This window comes from Podospora pseudocomata, assembly GCF_035222375.1.
Source record: "Podospora pseudocomata strain CBS 415.72m chromosome 1 map unlocalized CBS415.72m_1, whole genome shotgun sequence".
NCBI classification, from domain to species: Eukaryota; Fungi; Ascomycota; class Sordariomycetes; order Sordariales; family Podosporaceae; genus Podospora; species Podospora pseudocomata.
The window spans coordinates 619,586-634,082 of record NW_026946363.1 but is presented as its reverse complement, the minus strand read 5'-3'; the positions used below and the strand labels follow the sequence as shown (position 1 = coordinate 634,082).

At 52.5% G+C, this 14,497-nt stretch overlaps 4 protein-coding genes across 4 annotated transcripts; 3 read left to right on the top strand and 1 right to left on the bottom strand.

Moving 5' to 3' along the window:
- The first annotated feature begins 210 nt into the window (after positions 1 to 210).
- Positions 211 to 3,658, top strand: QC762_104610 (uncharacterized protein). Its single transcript, XM_062884856.1, has 3 exons — positions 211 to 742; positions 804 to 3,106; positions 3,161 to 3,658. Exons 1-3 carry the CDS (start codon positions 707 to 709, stop codon positions 3,330 to 3,332), a joined length of 2,511 nt encoding a protein of 836 aa, XP_062747760.1. The 5' UTR covers positions 211 to 706; the 3' UTR covers positions 3,333 to 3,658.
- Positions 3,659 to 5,186: 1,528 nt separating this feature from the next.
- Positions 5,187 to 8,458, bottom strand: QC762_104600 (uncharacterized protein). The gene is made up of 2 exons (XM_062884855.1): positions 7,616 to 8,458; positions 5,187 to 7,553 (listed from the first exon to the last, which is right to left on the bottom strand). The coding sequence occupies exons 1-2, from the start codon at positions 8,040 to 8,042 to the stop codon at positions 5,653 to 5,655; spliced, it is 2,328 nt and encodes a 775-aa protein (XP_062747759.1). The 5' UTR covers positions 8,043 to 8,458; the 3' UTR covers positions 5,187 to 5,652.
- Positions 8,459 to 8,952: 494 nt separating this feature from the next.
- Positions 8,953 to 10,740, top strand: slp1 (WD repeat-containing protein slp1; the record flags this gene model as incomplete). Its single annotated transcript, XM_062884854.1, has 1 exon — positions 8,953 to 10,740. The coding sequence occupies one exon, from the start codon at positions 8,953 to 8,955 to the stop codon at positions 10,738 to 10,740; it is 1,788 nt and encodes a 595-aa protein (XP_062747758.1).
- A 710-nt stretch (positions 10,741 to 11,450) lies between these two features.
- Positions 11,451 to 14,109, top strand: TOA1 (transcription factor IIA subunit alpha). The gene is made up of 3 exons (XM_062884853.1): positions 11,451 to 12,046; positions 12,479 to 13,647; positions 13,711 to 14,109. Exons 1-3 carry the CDS (start codon positions 11,927 to 11,929, stop codon positions 13,793 to 13,795), a joined length of 1,374 nt encoding a protein of 457 aa, XP_062747757.1. The 5' UTR covers positions 11,451 to 11,926; the 3' UTR covers positions 13,796 to 14,109.
- The last annotated feature ends 388 nt before the right edge of the window (positions 14,110 to 14,497 follow it).

Sequence of the window (14,497 nt, the reverse complement as noted above, 5' to 3'; positions counted from 1 at the left end):
TTGGTTGTCGCAAAAGGTGAAGCCGAACTGTAGAGAAGCAATGGACCTTCGTCATCGTCAAGATGTTCAAGATCCCTGTCAGAGTTCTTATCGATAAGATTAGCTTGGAGCTAGCCAAGACGCGATAAAACGCGCCAAGAGTAGATGATTGGTAGCAAATCAGAGGCCAACCAGTGATGCGGTTTGGTGGGGCACGGTTTTTAGGTGGCAGCTGAAGCTGGCTGCAACTCCCCGCTGTCGCAGCTGATGGTGTGCTGTAGTCAGACCTCCTAGATGTCAAGGTTGTGCCTGAAGCTTCCCAAGCATTGTCGAGCTCGTGTATTTTTTTGAGGATTGTCTTGCTGGTCCCATCCTGTGTCTGTTTACTTTGTTCCAGGACAACGTCGAGTATGTGCCCAGTCCGGAGCTCGGTCGTTCGCCGCCTTTGCTTGCCTGCCATTTGACGGATTCCATCCCACCAACACAGCACGCATACCAAAATCGCCTCCTGCCATCCCGGGCTTTCTTCACCTACCCAACGAACTGAATTTGATCACAAGCTATTTAACAGTTTTGATCACCAATTTAGTCCAATCGGGCCATATTTCCCACTACCTCACGAAACCTCGCGGACTGTTGACGTCCCCCCCCCCCTCTCGACACCACCACCATCACCACTTTGCCTGCCCACCTTCTTGTGCCGAGCATAGAGCGCCAATATCGCACAATGGCTTCCAGGAATAGGCCGAGGCCAATACGAAGAGTATAACTCCGTCATTCTCTGCTAGCTTCCTATTTGGCATGCTAACGTCTGTCTATCACAGCCCCTGATCAACAAGGACGCCGGTGGGTTTGATCAATGCTGGGCAACCCTCCAGAGTGCCATGACCGACATACACAACAAAAATGCGAGCAAGCTTTCCTTCGAAAACCTCTACCGAGCCTCATACAAGATTACACTGGTCAAGCGCGGCGAGGAGCTCTTTGAAAAGGTTAAAGAATTCGAGACGGAATGGTTCCACAAGCACATCATTCCCGGTGTCGACGAGCTGGTTAGGAACAATTTACCGAGCATCGCCTTGATACAATTGGCCACGTCAAGCTCCCACGAACGCCGCGAGGCTGGTGAGAGACTTCTTCGCGGAATTCGCAAGATTTGGGAGGACCATAACACATCAATGAATCTGATCGCGGATATGCTGATGTACCTGGAGAGGTCCTGTGTGGAAACCAAGCAAGCATCAGTATACGCAACAACGATCGGCCTTTTCCGAGATCATATCCTCAAGTATGGCCTAAAGGATGTTGACGGGTCGGATCAGCCATTCATCATTATGGACGTGGTCACTGCTGTCGTTCTCGACCTCATCAATATGGATAGAGATGGGGATATCGTCGACCGCAACCTTCTGCGTGACATAACCGGCATGCTAGAGCAGTTGTATGAGACGGACGAAGAGAAGGAAAACGAGAAGCTGTACACGACAATATTCGAGCCACGCTTCCTTGCCGCCAGCGAGGTCTTCTACAAAGCCGAATGTGAGAAGTTGCTCCGAGAGTCCGACGCCGGTTCGTGGTTGCGCCACACACGACGACGCCTGCTCGAAGAAGAAGAGAGGTGTGTTACTTCGATTTCGAATTCCACAAAAGACAATATCGCAGCGGTCTTGGAAAAAGAGTTGATACTGGCCAAGATGGATGAATTCCTGGCGATGGAAGGGAGCGGGTTGAAGGCGATGGTGGACAATGACCGAGAAGAAGACCTTGGAATCCTGTATCAGCTGATTTCAAGGATCGACAAATCGAAGAATACCCTCAAAACGAGTTTGATGGGCCGGGTCATGGAACTGGGCCTTGAAATTGAGCAGACACTCAAGAACACAGACTTCTCTGCACCAGCAGCGGCCGGTGCTGCTGGGGAGGGCGAGGAGGGGGCCGAGGGGGCCGACAAACCAAAGGCTTTGAGTCCAGTCGCACAGCAAACAGCCGCTGCCATCAAATGGGTTGACGACGTCCTCAAGCTCAAGGGCAAGTTTGACTCGATGCTGGAAAATTGTTTCAGCAACGATCTTATCATCCAGTCGGCTATTACGAAGAGCTTTGCAGACTTCATCAACATGTTTGATCGAGGTGCCGAGTTTGTCTCGCTGTTCATTGACGATAGTCTCAAACGAGGGTTGAAAGGCAAATCTGACGAGGATGCGGAGGTTGTTCTACAAAAGGCCATTATTCTGGTCAGGTATCTTTCGGACCGTGACTTATTCGAGCGCTACTATCAAAAGCACCTAGGTCGCAGGTTACTGCACAACAAATCCGAAATCCACATCGAAAAGGAGCTCGTCCGACGAATGCGGGCTGAGTTGGGCAATCATTTCACTGCCAAATTCGAAGGCATGTTCAAGGATATGGAGCTCTCCAAAGATCTGTCAACCAACTACAAGGACCACATTCGCAATCTTGGGGACGATGATAGGAAGTCTACTGAACTTGCTATTCATGTTCTCACCACAAACTTCTGGCCTACTGATGTCATGGGGCGCGGTGTCCTCCAAGATGGCGATGCATCGCGGTCGGACTGTATCTTCCCACCATCTATCAAACGACTGCAAGAGAGTTTCTACAAATTCTACTGCCAGGATCGCAGCGGGAGAGTTCTCACCTGGGTACCTTCCACCGGCAGCGCAGACATCAAATGTTTCTTTCCCAAGGTTCCTGGCAAAGAGTCTGGGCCGTTGAGCAAAGACAGGCGCTATGAGCTCAATGTCTCCACTTACGGAATGATTGTTCTCATGCTTTTCAACGATCTGGCCAATGACGAGAGTCTCAGCTTCGAAGAAATCCAGCTGAAGACGAACATTCCCATCCCGGATCTGACCAAAACCTTGACTTCACTCTCGGTTCCGCCAAAATTCAGGGTTCTCGCCAAGGAGCCTCTGACAAAGTCCGTGAAGCCCACAGACAAGTTTTCTTTCAATGCTCAGTTCGTCAGCAAGCAAATCAAGATCAGGGTGCCTGTTATCAGCAGCACATCCAAGGTTGAGGGCACGGAGGAGCGCAAGGAGACGGAGAGGAAGAACGATCAGACGCGGGCTCACGTTGTGGATGCTGCTATTGTCAGAATCATGAAGTTAGTACATTTCATTGCTGCTCGTTTTTGCTTGATGCTAACCGTCGATTATAGACAACGCAAGGAGCTCAGCCATACTCAGCTCACAACCGAGGTCATCAGCCAGCTCTCTGGTCGGTTCAAGCCTGAGATTTCTCTCATTAAGAAGCGGATCGAGGACTTGCTTGCGCGAGAATACTTGGAGCGGATGGAGGGCGATACGGCTGCCTATCGCTATCTGGCGTGAAGCCGCCACACAAAACATGGCTGGGACTTGTATGAACATGCATCTTCTTTCGCGTTTACACATCTTTCGGCGTTGAAGGCCCGGGAAGGCATGCATGGACTGGCTTGGGACTGGGACGGAAGCGTAAGCATTGGACTTTTTGCGATATCACTGGGTTATGACGCGTGTGGTTGTATGGGGTCTCCGTGGCTACTTTCTTGGTTGCTGAGGCCGTATTGTAGTACATACTTAAACAGAAGCAATGTCACACACAGCCTCAGAACGATAGTGTCAATACCATCTTTGCCTAGACACGGATGACACGTTATAATCGCGGACCATTTTTCCATCACGAATGCCATTATAACTTTAGGTTTCGGAGGCTATATTGGCCTAGTTAAACCGCCCTGTAGGTGATAACAATCTAACGACCTGCCGAAAACAGTGGAAATATGTTGTCCAATTACTCCATTACCCCGAATATTCCTCCCGAAAAACTTTCCAATCCCAAGACATCGACAAGCAGCAGCCTGCACCATAACTGAAAGAGCTTCGGGGTCATGTTTAACATAACTATAGACCCGACAAAATGTAACTCGGCAAGGATACTTGTAAAAAATTATTTTGCAAATATCATGTGTTTACGAACCATAATATTATGCACCAGCTTCTAAGGGGAGAAAAGTGCATAGAGATATGCATAGAGCTTAAACTTGGTGTGATACTTGGTCACCAGTTCCAGGTCTCTCTTCATGTGCTGAGCTCCCATCCCAGGAGGGGCTTCAAGTGTCACGTTGCGCATCTGGTGACAGTCAGAGCCTTCCCAATCGTGCTGTAGAAAGGACGATGTTAGCCCGGAGACAATGACAGCCAAAATCCGAATTCGCCTGCCGCTTCACAAAACTCAAGAAACCCCTTCGCTGTCCACTCCGCCAGCTCGGCCGATCTCACCGACGGCTTGACCGTGTACACAGCGACACCCAACGTAACGAAGGCAAAAACGATTTTCCCAGCTTCGATGGCGTGTTCAATGTTCCAGATGCCATTTCAAATATGCCATGACGATCCGATCTATCATTCTTGCCAATGCTTTCCAGTAAGGATGGGATTCAACAGCGCGTTTGGGATCGGAGAACCACTTTGACAACCATGATACACACCGAGCCGAAAGCTGTGATTATCAGATTCATTCCTCCCCTTAGTCGTCTCCGAAAGGGATGAGACTCGGCGGGCCGCTCTTCCTCTCCGTCATCATCTCTAGCTGCTGGCTCAGCTTCGGCTGGGACATCTTCGACTTCAATGGGCGGTGTATCGCAGGTTGGTGGGCGATCGTTGGCTGAAGGATTGGGGACCAAAGTATCCCAATGTATCGCCACTTGCTCCTCCATGACGCTCATGTGTTTGTGTTTTGTAAAAGAAAAGGAGCGTTGCCGACCAGTCCTTGCCTACCAGACTAGAAGCTGCGTCTTGTGGCCTGGATGAGGAGAACTTTGAGGGTCGAAAAAAGCAACATGGGAAATTTCCCAATGTGCAGTTGTCAACGATTGGCCGGTTGACTGACTGCCTTGTCAACTCAATATGCAAGGCTCTCAACGGCGGTGAGGACATAGACTGACTGGTCAGTGAAGTACCTCAAGCCTTGATAAAACGATAATCAGAACCCTGCCTAATTATCACTTCACCAACCTGGGACCGAAAAACCCTTTTCCAAGTCACTCGAACTCGTCCCGTCCCAAGTATCCGATAACTCCATTTTTGTACGATTCTAAAATGGGGCATGCAAGTGTGTACAGACATGCCCCAACTACATACATGTAATAACTGGCTTTCCTTGTCTTTAACTAGTAAAATAAACCCACAGTCCACCCACCCAACCATCAACGCCTCCGCCATGATGCCAGCCAACCTGTCCATTTCCGATCCCAGCGTATCCTTGCCCCTTTCCCAGTCCAAAAGAGACCTCTCGAGCTATGGAAAAAAAAGTAGCAACTGTGATAAAAGCAAAAAAAAAAACGTAGCCTGATTACCTTAACCGAAGAAACCGAGGGAATTATCTCCTCGGACATAAGAGAGTCACTCAGAGAAGCTCCAACAACATCCTCGGCTTCCTCGCCGACCGCCTCACACTCGTATCGACAAAACTAAGATCCAGTTCCCCCTCCCCTTCCTCTTCACTATCCTCCTTGAGCACCTCATTCCCCCCAGCTCCCAACGTCTCCTCGTCACTATCCTCGCTACCCTCACTCTCCCCACTGCTCTCAAGCCCCAAGGTTTCCTCCCCCTCTACCAACCTCCCCCGCCCCCTCAACGCCCCTTCCCGAACAGGACTTCGACTAACCCCCTAACTCATCTCCATCCCATCCTCCTCTTCCTCTCCATCCTCATGCCCATCACTCTCCATCACCCCTCTCCCACCCTCTTGATCACTCCCCACACTATCCTTCCTCCCCAGCCCCCCCCCCCTATCAATTCCGCCAACCCCAAACCCAACCTGCATCATATCCAGTTCCTCGCCCGCCACCACCCTCCCCTCACTATCCACCTCCTGGCTGAGCTCCACCAGCGCATTCCTCGGCAACCGCTGAAACCCAACCGTCCTCACGATCCTCCCCCAGTGCGTCATGCAAAAGTTCGCTGCCCGCTTCCTCAACCACTCCTCGTTCGACAACCCCGCGCAATACCAGATAATGCACGCATGATCCACATCCAGCTCCTTTGACAATCTATTCACGCACAACAGTCTCAAGTGGGGAATGTTGTAAATATTCGACATGACCAACAAGCCTGCTACATCAGCCAGGTCGGCAGTGGTTTCGTTGCCGTTTTGATCAGGCGGATCGATCCGGTCAGTGTAGAGGTAGTACAAGAATGCTTTGACGACAGAGTATGGTTCAGGAATGTGCATTTTTTTGGTGTGAAACTCGGCCATCTGAGAAGACCACAACCGGGCAAAGTGCGGCCAACGGGCTTGGAGGATGAGCCGATGAACGTGGATGGGTGGGGAGGTAGGCGTGTCTGGTGACAGCCAGGTCTGGTCGGGGTCCGTGTCGCCGACAGAGTCTACTTGGGCGTGGACGAGTGCCGAGCCCATAACCTCTTCCTCGTCAAAGTCCCTCGAGAGCGCGGTGACGATGAAATCCGTGCCGCTGCCTGATTCTGGGGGCTGGTTGAAGAGCTTCGCTAGATCATCACCAAGGCCCTTGGAAGGTGTTTCGACGTGCCGGGTGCGGGAGGACGGGCGGGTGGTGCGAGGCTCTGGAGCCATGTTGTTTCCTAGGAACCCGTAGCGCCGCAGATCAATTTCCATAATGTCCGAAAGATACTCCTCCAGGCCATTAGCCCCGAGATCAATAGCCCCTGGATCGGTAGGGCAGCCGAGCAGCCATGCTTTCGTGCCATCTTCATTCATAGTGCAGTAATGCCACCGATAGCCTGGCTTGAATATCTCTCGACCTTCTGCAAGCTTCTGCCACCGTAAGGCTGCCAAATCTAAGGCTGATAGTGAGCATTCTTTTGACGTAATCGTAGCTGCTGGTGTTACAAAGTCCAGGAGTGTTCCTGAAGAGTAGACATGGAAATGGATGCCTTGCATCTGAGATGGGACATTAGGACCGCTGACAAACTTGAGCGCAGAAATGGCCCCGGGTGCTTGTGGCGCATATGTCTTCAGGTGGAATGACGGTGGGTTGACCTGTGCAGTCCTAGAGTTGGCAGCATAACCGGAAGAGCCCACAGCTGTAGACTGGACGGAAGGATACGATGGCCGTGGTGATGCCGCACTTCGAGATAAACCGGATCGATCGAGGGTGCCGATATGTGGAGGAGACTCAAACGCTGGGTTGCCCTTGAGATCCAGCCACCACAGGTCACTAACCTTGTCCATATCTTCACTCAAGCCACCAAACACCCAGACCCTGTCACTCCAAATGTATGCAGAGTGATCGAACCGCCCAACAAAACGCCACGACTTGGACCAGGTGAAGGTCTTAAGATCCAAATAACATATGTCGTCCAACACATAGTTGTCATGGCCTGTTATACCACCCACGATAAAGAGCTTGTCCTCATGTAGCACAGCAGCATGGCGAGCGCGGCCTTTTGGAATAGGTCCCGTCACTTGTGGCTGTGTCCAGTGGGCAGTCTTCAAGTCAAAGATGATAAGATCCGAGAGATAAGTTCGATGTTCGTTCTCGCCTCCGAAAACCAACAGCTTGTCCCCCTTGTACAGCGTCGCCGTGTGGCCTGTTCAGGGGTAATGTCAACACAGTATCACCAGCAACGGGCAAAATAGACAGGAGACTTACCCATCCGAACACCGGGGATGTCCCCGTAGTTATCGACCAGGTTCCACTGGTGGCTGACAAGATCCAGTCGCAACACATGATTGTAAACCTCGTCGGTGTACTGGTCAAAGCCTCCGAAGGCATAAATCTGGTTGTTACCACAATACGTCACTGAGGCATTGACGAGACAGGCCGGGCGCTGGCCGAGAGTGCGTGTGACTTTGGGACGGTAGCCGTCCATGGCGGCGCGGTGCTTGAGCGGCGAGTTCGGCATGATGTAGGTATTGTTCGACGATGCGGCCGAAGCAGGTGTGAGTGCTGTCGAGAAGGACGAGAACGAAGACTGAGCGAGGAGGCCGGCGGGCTGTTGGAGGTGAGCGGGCCCGCCAAAGATAGAATTACCGGTGCCGGCGGGCGTTGAAGGCTGCTGATGTTGTTGTTGCGCCATGGTGGCTGCAAAGGCAAAATGGAGTTGTTCGTTTCGCTTCCTTGCTGCTGAGTGTCCAGTTAATTACTGCAAGAATGCCCTACGAGAACGCCAGGCAGACATTCAAGCCGCCCTATACAGCAGAATAGGCCGAAAGATTCTTCCCTTAGGGTCAGCGCAAGTTCAGGCCGGTCAATGCAAGTCGGGCGCGGTCATGGTAGATTGAGAAGAGACAGTTTCTCGCCGAAAGTTTGTTGTTGCATGTGTCGTTGTTGGCGTGGGATGGTTCAAGGATGGTTTGCGGCGACGGGTCGAAGAGTGCTTGGCTCTTGGCGTTTCCTTGTCGACATGCGACAGAACAGGGACTTGCGGGGGCCAGGGCCTTGCTAACAGCGCCCCGTGCAGATCCCACAGACCAGGCCGGGCGCAGCCTTGTCATCAGGGGGTTGCAACCAGCTGGCTCAAAAAAAGTGGGGAAGAGCAAGTGCAGAGAACAGCTGGCGGTCGTTGCCTGGACAACAACATGTAAACATTTAAATCGCCATCCTTCCTTCCTCTCATGTCCCAGAGCTCTCCTTCCTCGTACCATCACACACGAAACATCACTTCATCTTTTTGGAGTTTTGCTTTGCACTTCATTCTAAATATTCCATCCGCTTCATCAGCAAACAACCCTAGAACATTGCAAGCCCCTATACGCAAGAATCACTTCGAGCCCGTCTGGTTGTCCCTATTCACCGAGGCTTCTTTTTTGGCACATTTTTGGTACCGATAATCGACAAATCGCAAAACAAAAAATCGATAATTGTAACCATTATCCGGGGTCGCCTGGAGTACTCGACTGGTCGACACTCCACCCCATCTCCCAATAGCAGTCTATCACTGGCGCCTCCTTGAGATATTCGATACCAGCACGAGTACAGTCACCAACATGGCTACCGCTACAGTATCAACTCCTCTCAAGTCCCACACGGGTCTCTTCTCCTCCCGCACCGCCGGTGGTCGCATGCCCTTGACCCCCTCCCCTCGTCAGCGTGCCATCCCCATCAACCTCAACTCCTCTCCATTCACCCCCGAGAAGTCGAGCAATGAGCGTGGCGCTTCCAAGCCAGTCTACGGCGGCAACCTTGGTGCTCGCCTTGCCAGAGCTTCAAGCAAGAGCCATCACCGCGACTCTCCCAAGTCCAACATTGCCGCTGGTGTCTCGACCCCTCGCAAGGCGCTCGAGCTTGGTGTTTCCGACTTCACCTTGACTGGCACTGGTGTCCCCACCAAGGTCTCTCCCAAGGCCAGGAAGACCACGCACGTCAAGCAAAAGTCATCCAAGACCACCATCTCCTACAACGCCGATCGCTTCATTCCCAACCGGGGAGCTAGCTCGGCCATCGCCAATGTCGGTTCGGGAAAGCTCGACCTCCAGGAGAAGCAGCGCTCGAGAACTGGCCATAGCGAGGCCTCTTCCATCGTTGCCTCTGCTGCTGATGATGCTCTTGCTGCCCTCGAGGGTCTCAACATTGAAGAGGAGGAAGAGGAGTCCTATTCTCGCCCTTCCCCCAACAGCGTTGCCTATCAAGACTCTCTTGCCGATGCCTGTGGTGTCAACTTGAACACCCGTATCCTTCAGTTCAAGCCTGCCCCACCAGAGTCTTCAAAGCCTATTGATCTTCGTCAGCAATACAACCGGCCACTGAAGCCCGCGAATGCCCCCCCTCAGTTCAGACGTCGCATCGCGACAGCCCCCGAGCGTGTTCTCGATGCCCCTGGTCTCATTGACGACTACTACCTCAACCTGCTCGACTGGAGCTCAGGAAACCAGGTCGCCATTGGCTTGGAGCGCAACGTATATGTCTGGTCGGCCGATGAGGGTGCCGTCAGCTGTCTCCTCGAAACCACCCCCGATACCTATGTTAGCAGTGTCAAGTGGTCCGGTGATGGTGCTTACGTCGGTGTCGGTCTCGGCACAGGCGAGGTTCAGATCTGGGATGTCGCTGAGGGTGTCAAGATCCGCAGCATGCACGGCCATGAGACTCGTGTTGGCGTCATGGGCTGGAACAAGCATCTTTTGTCTACTGGTTCCCGCAGCGGCCTGGTCTTCAACCATGATGTCCGTATCGCGGAGCACAAGGTTGCCGAGCTCGTCTCTCACACCTCTGAGGTTTGCGGCCTTGAGTGGCGCTCTGATGGTGCCCAGCTTGCTACCGGCGGCAATGACAATCTTGTCTCCATCTGGGATGCTCGCTCTCTCGCCGTTCCCAAGTTCACCAAGACCAACCACAAGGCCGCCGTCAAGGCTCTTGCCTGGTGCCCATGGAACATGAACCTCCTTGCTACCGGTGGCGGCTCGTACGATCGCCACATCCACTTCTGGAACACCACTTCCGGTGCCCGCGTCAACAGCATCGACACCGGCTCTCAGGTCACCAGCCTCCGGTGGAGCCCTCACTACCGCGAGATCGTCAGCTCAAGCGGTTTCCCCGACAACTCTCTCAGCATCTGGAGCTACCCTACCCTCGTCCGCAACGTCGAGATTCCCGCCCACGAGAGCAGAGTCCTCCACAGCTGCCTCAGCCCTGATGGCCAGATGCTGGCCACCGCTGCTGCCGATGAGAGCTTGAAGTTCTGGAAGGTGTTTGAGAAGAAGGCCGGTGCTGGTGCTGGTGTCGGAAGCTCTGGGTCGTCGGCCAAGGCTGGGCTCAGCAAGCAGATGACGATCCGCTAAAGCAATACTCACATGACGATACGACAACAACAACAACACAATGATCCTGTCTGATCATAGTCAATTGTTCAACCAACGGTAGGTATAACAACGGTTCCCTATGGGATTCCTGCACTTTGGTCGTTTCAGCGCGGCGTTGGGGTTGGGAAAGGAGCATTCACTCGGAGTTCTTACGGATACTCTCTCTCTTGCCCACACTCTTGCATTGTTTGAGGCGGCACTTTTTCGAAGCGGGAATGAATGAAAATCGGCTTGGTCATGAGGTTTACGAACATCAACAACTGGGACATATTTGTTGGCATAAGATACCCCCTTCTCTTGTTCCATGGCTATGGACTAGGGAACAAAACTGTACAAAAACAGTAGCATACTTGTAATTTTTCGGAGAATAGGAAACAGGCGTTGGAGTTTTTGTTTTAGATATGGGGTATGGAATAGTGACCAACTGGGATGAACTATGTGATGATATCCTTCAGGTTGATTTACTTTCGTGATAATGGTCGCTGAATTGATGCAGAGTTCCAGGGCAGGTAATGCTTGTTTTTACTGCGGTTAAAAGTGCCGAGTGCCCTGAACTCACTAATAAAAGCGGGCTGGCCAATCAGAAGGCAGGTGCCGGCTGGCTGTTGGTGCTCGAGCCAGATGACTAATCAGGCCTCAGTACTTCAACAGGCCTCTGGCGGATTCGTTCAACTTGCCCAATACATCACTCCCAGGCGAAACAGCAACCCAGACCCGCGGCGCAACACGGGCATATCACACTGCAGAGTTATTGCTGAATCGCTGCACTTTCCATCTAGACAAGACAGGTGTCACGAGAAAGAGGGAGTTCCTCTTTTTTTTCAAAGCGACGTGGCAGGACAAGCAATCGAGGAATCAGAGTGCAAGAGAAAACGTCTAGCAGTTCAGACCGACTTCCCGCCTCCCTCCCATCGGGATATCTCATCCGCGAACCATCGACTCCGAATCATATTTTCCGCCGGCGCAACCCGAGCCGACGCCCCGTTTTTGCCGTGCAAAACGTAGAGAGAAAGAACGAGTCGGGAGAGAGAAACTGCTAGTCAATCTCACAAACGTCAAGGCAACCACCGTTTGACGAACCCACACGAAGAAAGTCAAATCGATCGCAGATAGCCAAGCTTCGCTCGCTGTTGTTGTTTTCGCTGCAGCTTTTTGACTCGTCAAGATGTCGAACGTTCACGTTGGCCAGGTTTACGAGGCTGTGATTCAGGGAGTCATCGACGCTGTGCGCGTTGATTTCGAGGAGAATGGTGTTGAGGATGGCGTGCTCGAGGACCTGAAGAAGGTGAGGCAAACCCGTATTCCTGTCCCTGTCTCCTTACCTGCTTGCGTGTCGATGCGCACCGTTTGTCGATTGAGATGAGAAGATGTTGGTGATGGTTGGTGGTGGTCGAGATTGAGGTTGAAGGGCGCGACAAGTGTCGGTCCCTTCATTCGGGCGGTGTTGGCTGACGGGCTGGACTGCCTGGGCCTCCTGGGACGCAAAGAGGGGTGGAGAGCGAGCTGCCTCGGAGTGGGCGGCCCAGTGCTTTTGGGTCTCTTTTTAAGTCCCTTCCCCGCTGCTGCGAACTTACTCCATTCCCCAACACTGCCTTCCGATTGGATGGTCTCACGCTTGATCACGTGGCACCCTGCTAGAGGGCCCCCCCTCTCCTGTTTTCTTATTGCGCCTCTTACAGGGAGCCATGTCTATGAATGAGACTAACACAAGCTGCAGAAATGGCAAATGAAGCTCTCGCAGCTCAACGTGGCCCAGTTTCCCTGGGACCCGAAGCCAGAGCAGCCCGCTCCTCCAGCTCAACCAGCCGCTCCCCCGGCTCCAGCGCCGCAAGCCGCTCCCCCACCGCAGGCGGCCTATACCCAGTCTACGTTGAGCCCTCAGACTTCAGCTCAACCTCTCTCGCTGCCAAATATCAACCAGCCTCATTCCAACGGGGTGCCCGTCAAGCAGGAGCCAGGGTTGGTCAGGTCTGAGCCGGTCGCTATCAAGCAGGAACCCGGCGCTGGCTCTCAGCCCGTGCATCCTGGTTATCACAATGCCTCCCACCCTAGCCTGCCTACTGTCAACCCCAGCATAGCCGCTACCCGGGCTGTGCAGGCTTTGCAGAACAAGTACGGCGAGGGAGCTGCTGCCTCCATTGCCTCCATGTCCAACGGTAATGGTAAGGTCGGACAAGGGAACGTTGGCCAAGCCCAGCAGCAGCAACAGCAGGTCCAGCAACAACATGCTCAACACCAGCAACATTCTCAACACCAGCAACACTCTCAGCAGCAGCAGTATCAGCAACACCCGCAGCATCCTCAACAACAACGCCCACAACACCCTCAGCAGATTCAGCAACAGCACATGCAACGGCCACAGCAGGGTGGACCTCAGCAGCTGACCCCCGAGCAGGTGTATCAACGACAGATGCAGCAACGCATGCAGCTACAGGCTCAACAGGCTCAGCAGCAGCGTGGGATTGCCCCTAACAGCTTGCCTAATGCCCAGACTGATGGCCCTAGCGATGACTGCTGGGAGGCTGTCATGATGCGCCGCAACGCCGAAGGCCAGGCTGTCGAGATGGGCCGCATCGAGATTGATGATCATCTTCACGCCCAGATCGCCGCCCGAGCCAAGCAGATGGAGGGCGGCGGCCTGATGCTTCCTCTGAAGCAGGCCACCAAGGTCCGCAGCCTTGACAATAGACGGAACCGCGCTGCTGGGGGTCCCTCCCAGGTTGATGGTGGGGAGGATGACATGAAGGATGAGGATTTGGATGACGATGCGATCAACTCTGACTTGGACGACTCCGACGACAACAAGGAGGATGATGATGAGGATGATGACATGGGGCATATGATGCTTTGCATGTATGACAAGGTGCAGAGGGTGAAGAATAAGTGGTGCGTCTCTCTACTCCCACGAAACTTGTATAACATTTCAGATACTAATACCCTGGGCTACAGGAAGTGCACACTCAAGGATGGCGTCCTGACTGTGAACGGCAAGGAGTATGTCTTCCACAAGGCTACGGGGGAGTACGAGTGGTAATTTCTTCTTTCGGCGGGGACATCAACACCATCCATGCCTCCTTTTCTCGCTTTGCTGTGCGGGTAACCTTTTCTTTATCACGGGAATATTGTATACATTTTTTTTTCGTTATGGCGACTTTGTCTCTGCCCTGGGACTGGGGTTTTGGTCATTTCATGGTTGTGGTCTTTCCCCTTCTATCTCATCAAGGGGGGATGTCTTTTTTTTTTTTTTTTTTTTTTTTAATAAAAAAAACATTTTATCACCGTTTCTCTTTGGGCGTCGGTTAGGGGGGCAAGAAACAGAAACGGGGAAATTACAGAGATTGGCAGCGACGAATAAGGCAAGAGCAAGAGAGAAAGAAGGAGGCGAAAATAACATTCGATGAATTTCGGAGGGAAGGGACGAGAAGTATGGGGGAAGGATGAGGGTTTTTTTTAATTTTGTATGATATGGCTATCAAAGAACCAAACAGAGGCTATGAAAGCAGAACAGTCCTCTTTCCCTTGTTGTGCCTTTTTGGCCAGATGCTCAAGGTAGTGAAACCCAGGTTTTGAGTTTACTGCCATTTTCATGATATATGGTGAGGAGGCTCTTTCTTTGTCGTCCCATGTTTCAATATGTGTTTCTGCGTTTTGCTCCACCAAAAGTGCAACATGGAAATCCATCCGAACTGGAGACACCACACGACACTGACGCACATGTTCAGGACACGCGGCCTAG

Bases quoted from the DNA above. Each gene is read 5' to 3' on its own strand.
- QC762_104610 (XM_062884856.1), top strand. From the start codon at position 707: ATGGCTTCCAGGAATAGGCCGAGGCCAATACGAAGA. The intron at 743-803 runs GTATAACTCCGT...TGTCTATCACAG, and splicing joins GGCCGAGGCCAATACGAAGA to CCCCTGATCAACAAGGACGC. The intron at 3,107-3,160 runs GTTAGTACATTT...CGTCGATTATAG, and splicing joins GCTATTGTCAGAATCATGAA to ACAACGCAAGGAGCTCAGCC.
- QC762_104600 (XM_062884855.1), bottom strand. From the start codon at position 8,042: ATGGCGCAACAACAACATCAGCAGCCTTCAACGCCCGCCGGCACCGGT. The intron at 7,554-7,615 runs GTAAGTCTCCTG...ACCCCTGAACAG, and splicing joins CATCCCCGGTGTTCGGATGG to GCCACACGGCGACGCTGTAC.
- TOA1 (XM_062884853.1), top strand. From the start codon at position 11,927: ATGTCGAACGTTCACGTTGGCCAGGTTTACGAGGCTGTGATTCAGGGA. The intron at 12,047-12,478 runs GTGAGGCAAACC...CACAAGCTGCAG, and splicing joins TGCTCGAGGACCTGAAGAAG to AAATGGCAAATGAAGCTCTC. The intron at 13,648-13,710 runs GTGCGTCTCTCT...CCTGGGCTACAG, and splicing joins CAGAGGGTGAAGAATAAGTG to GAAGTGCACACTCAAGGATG.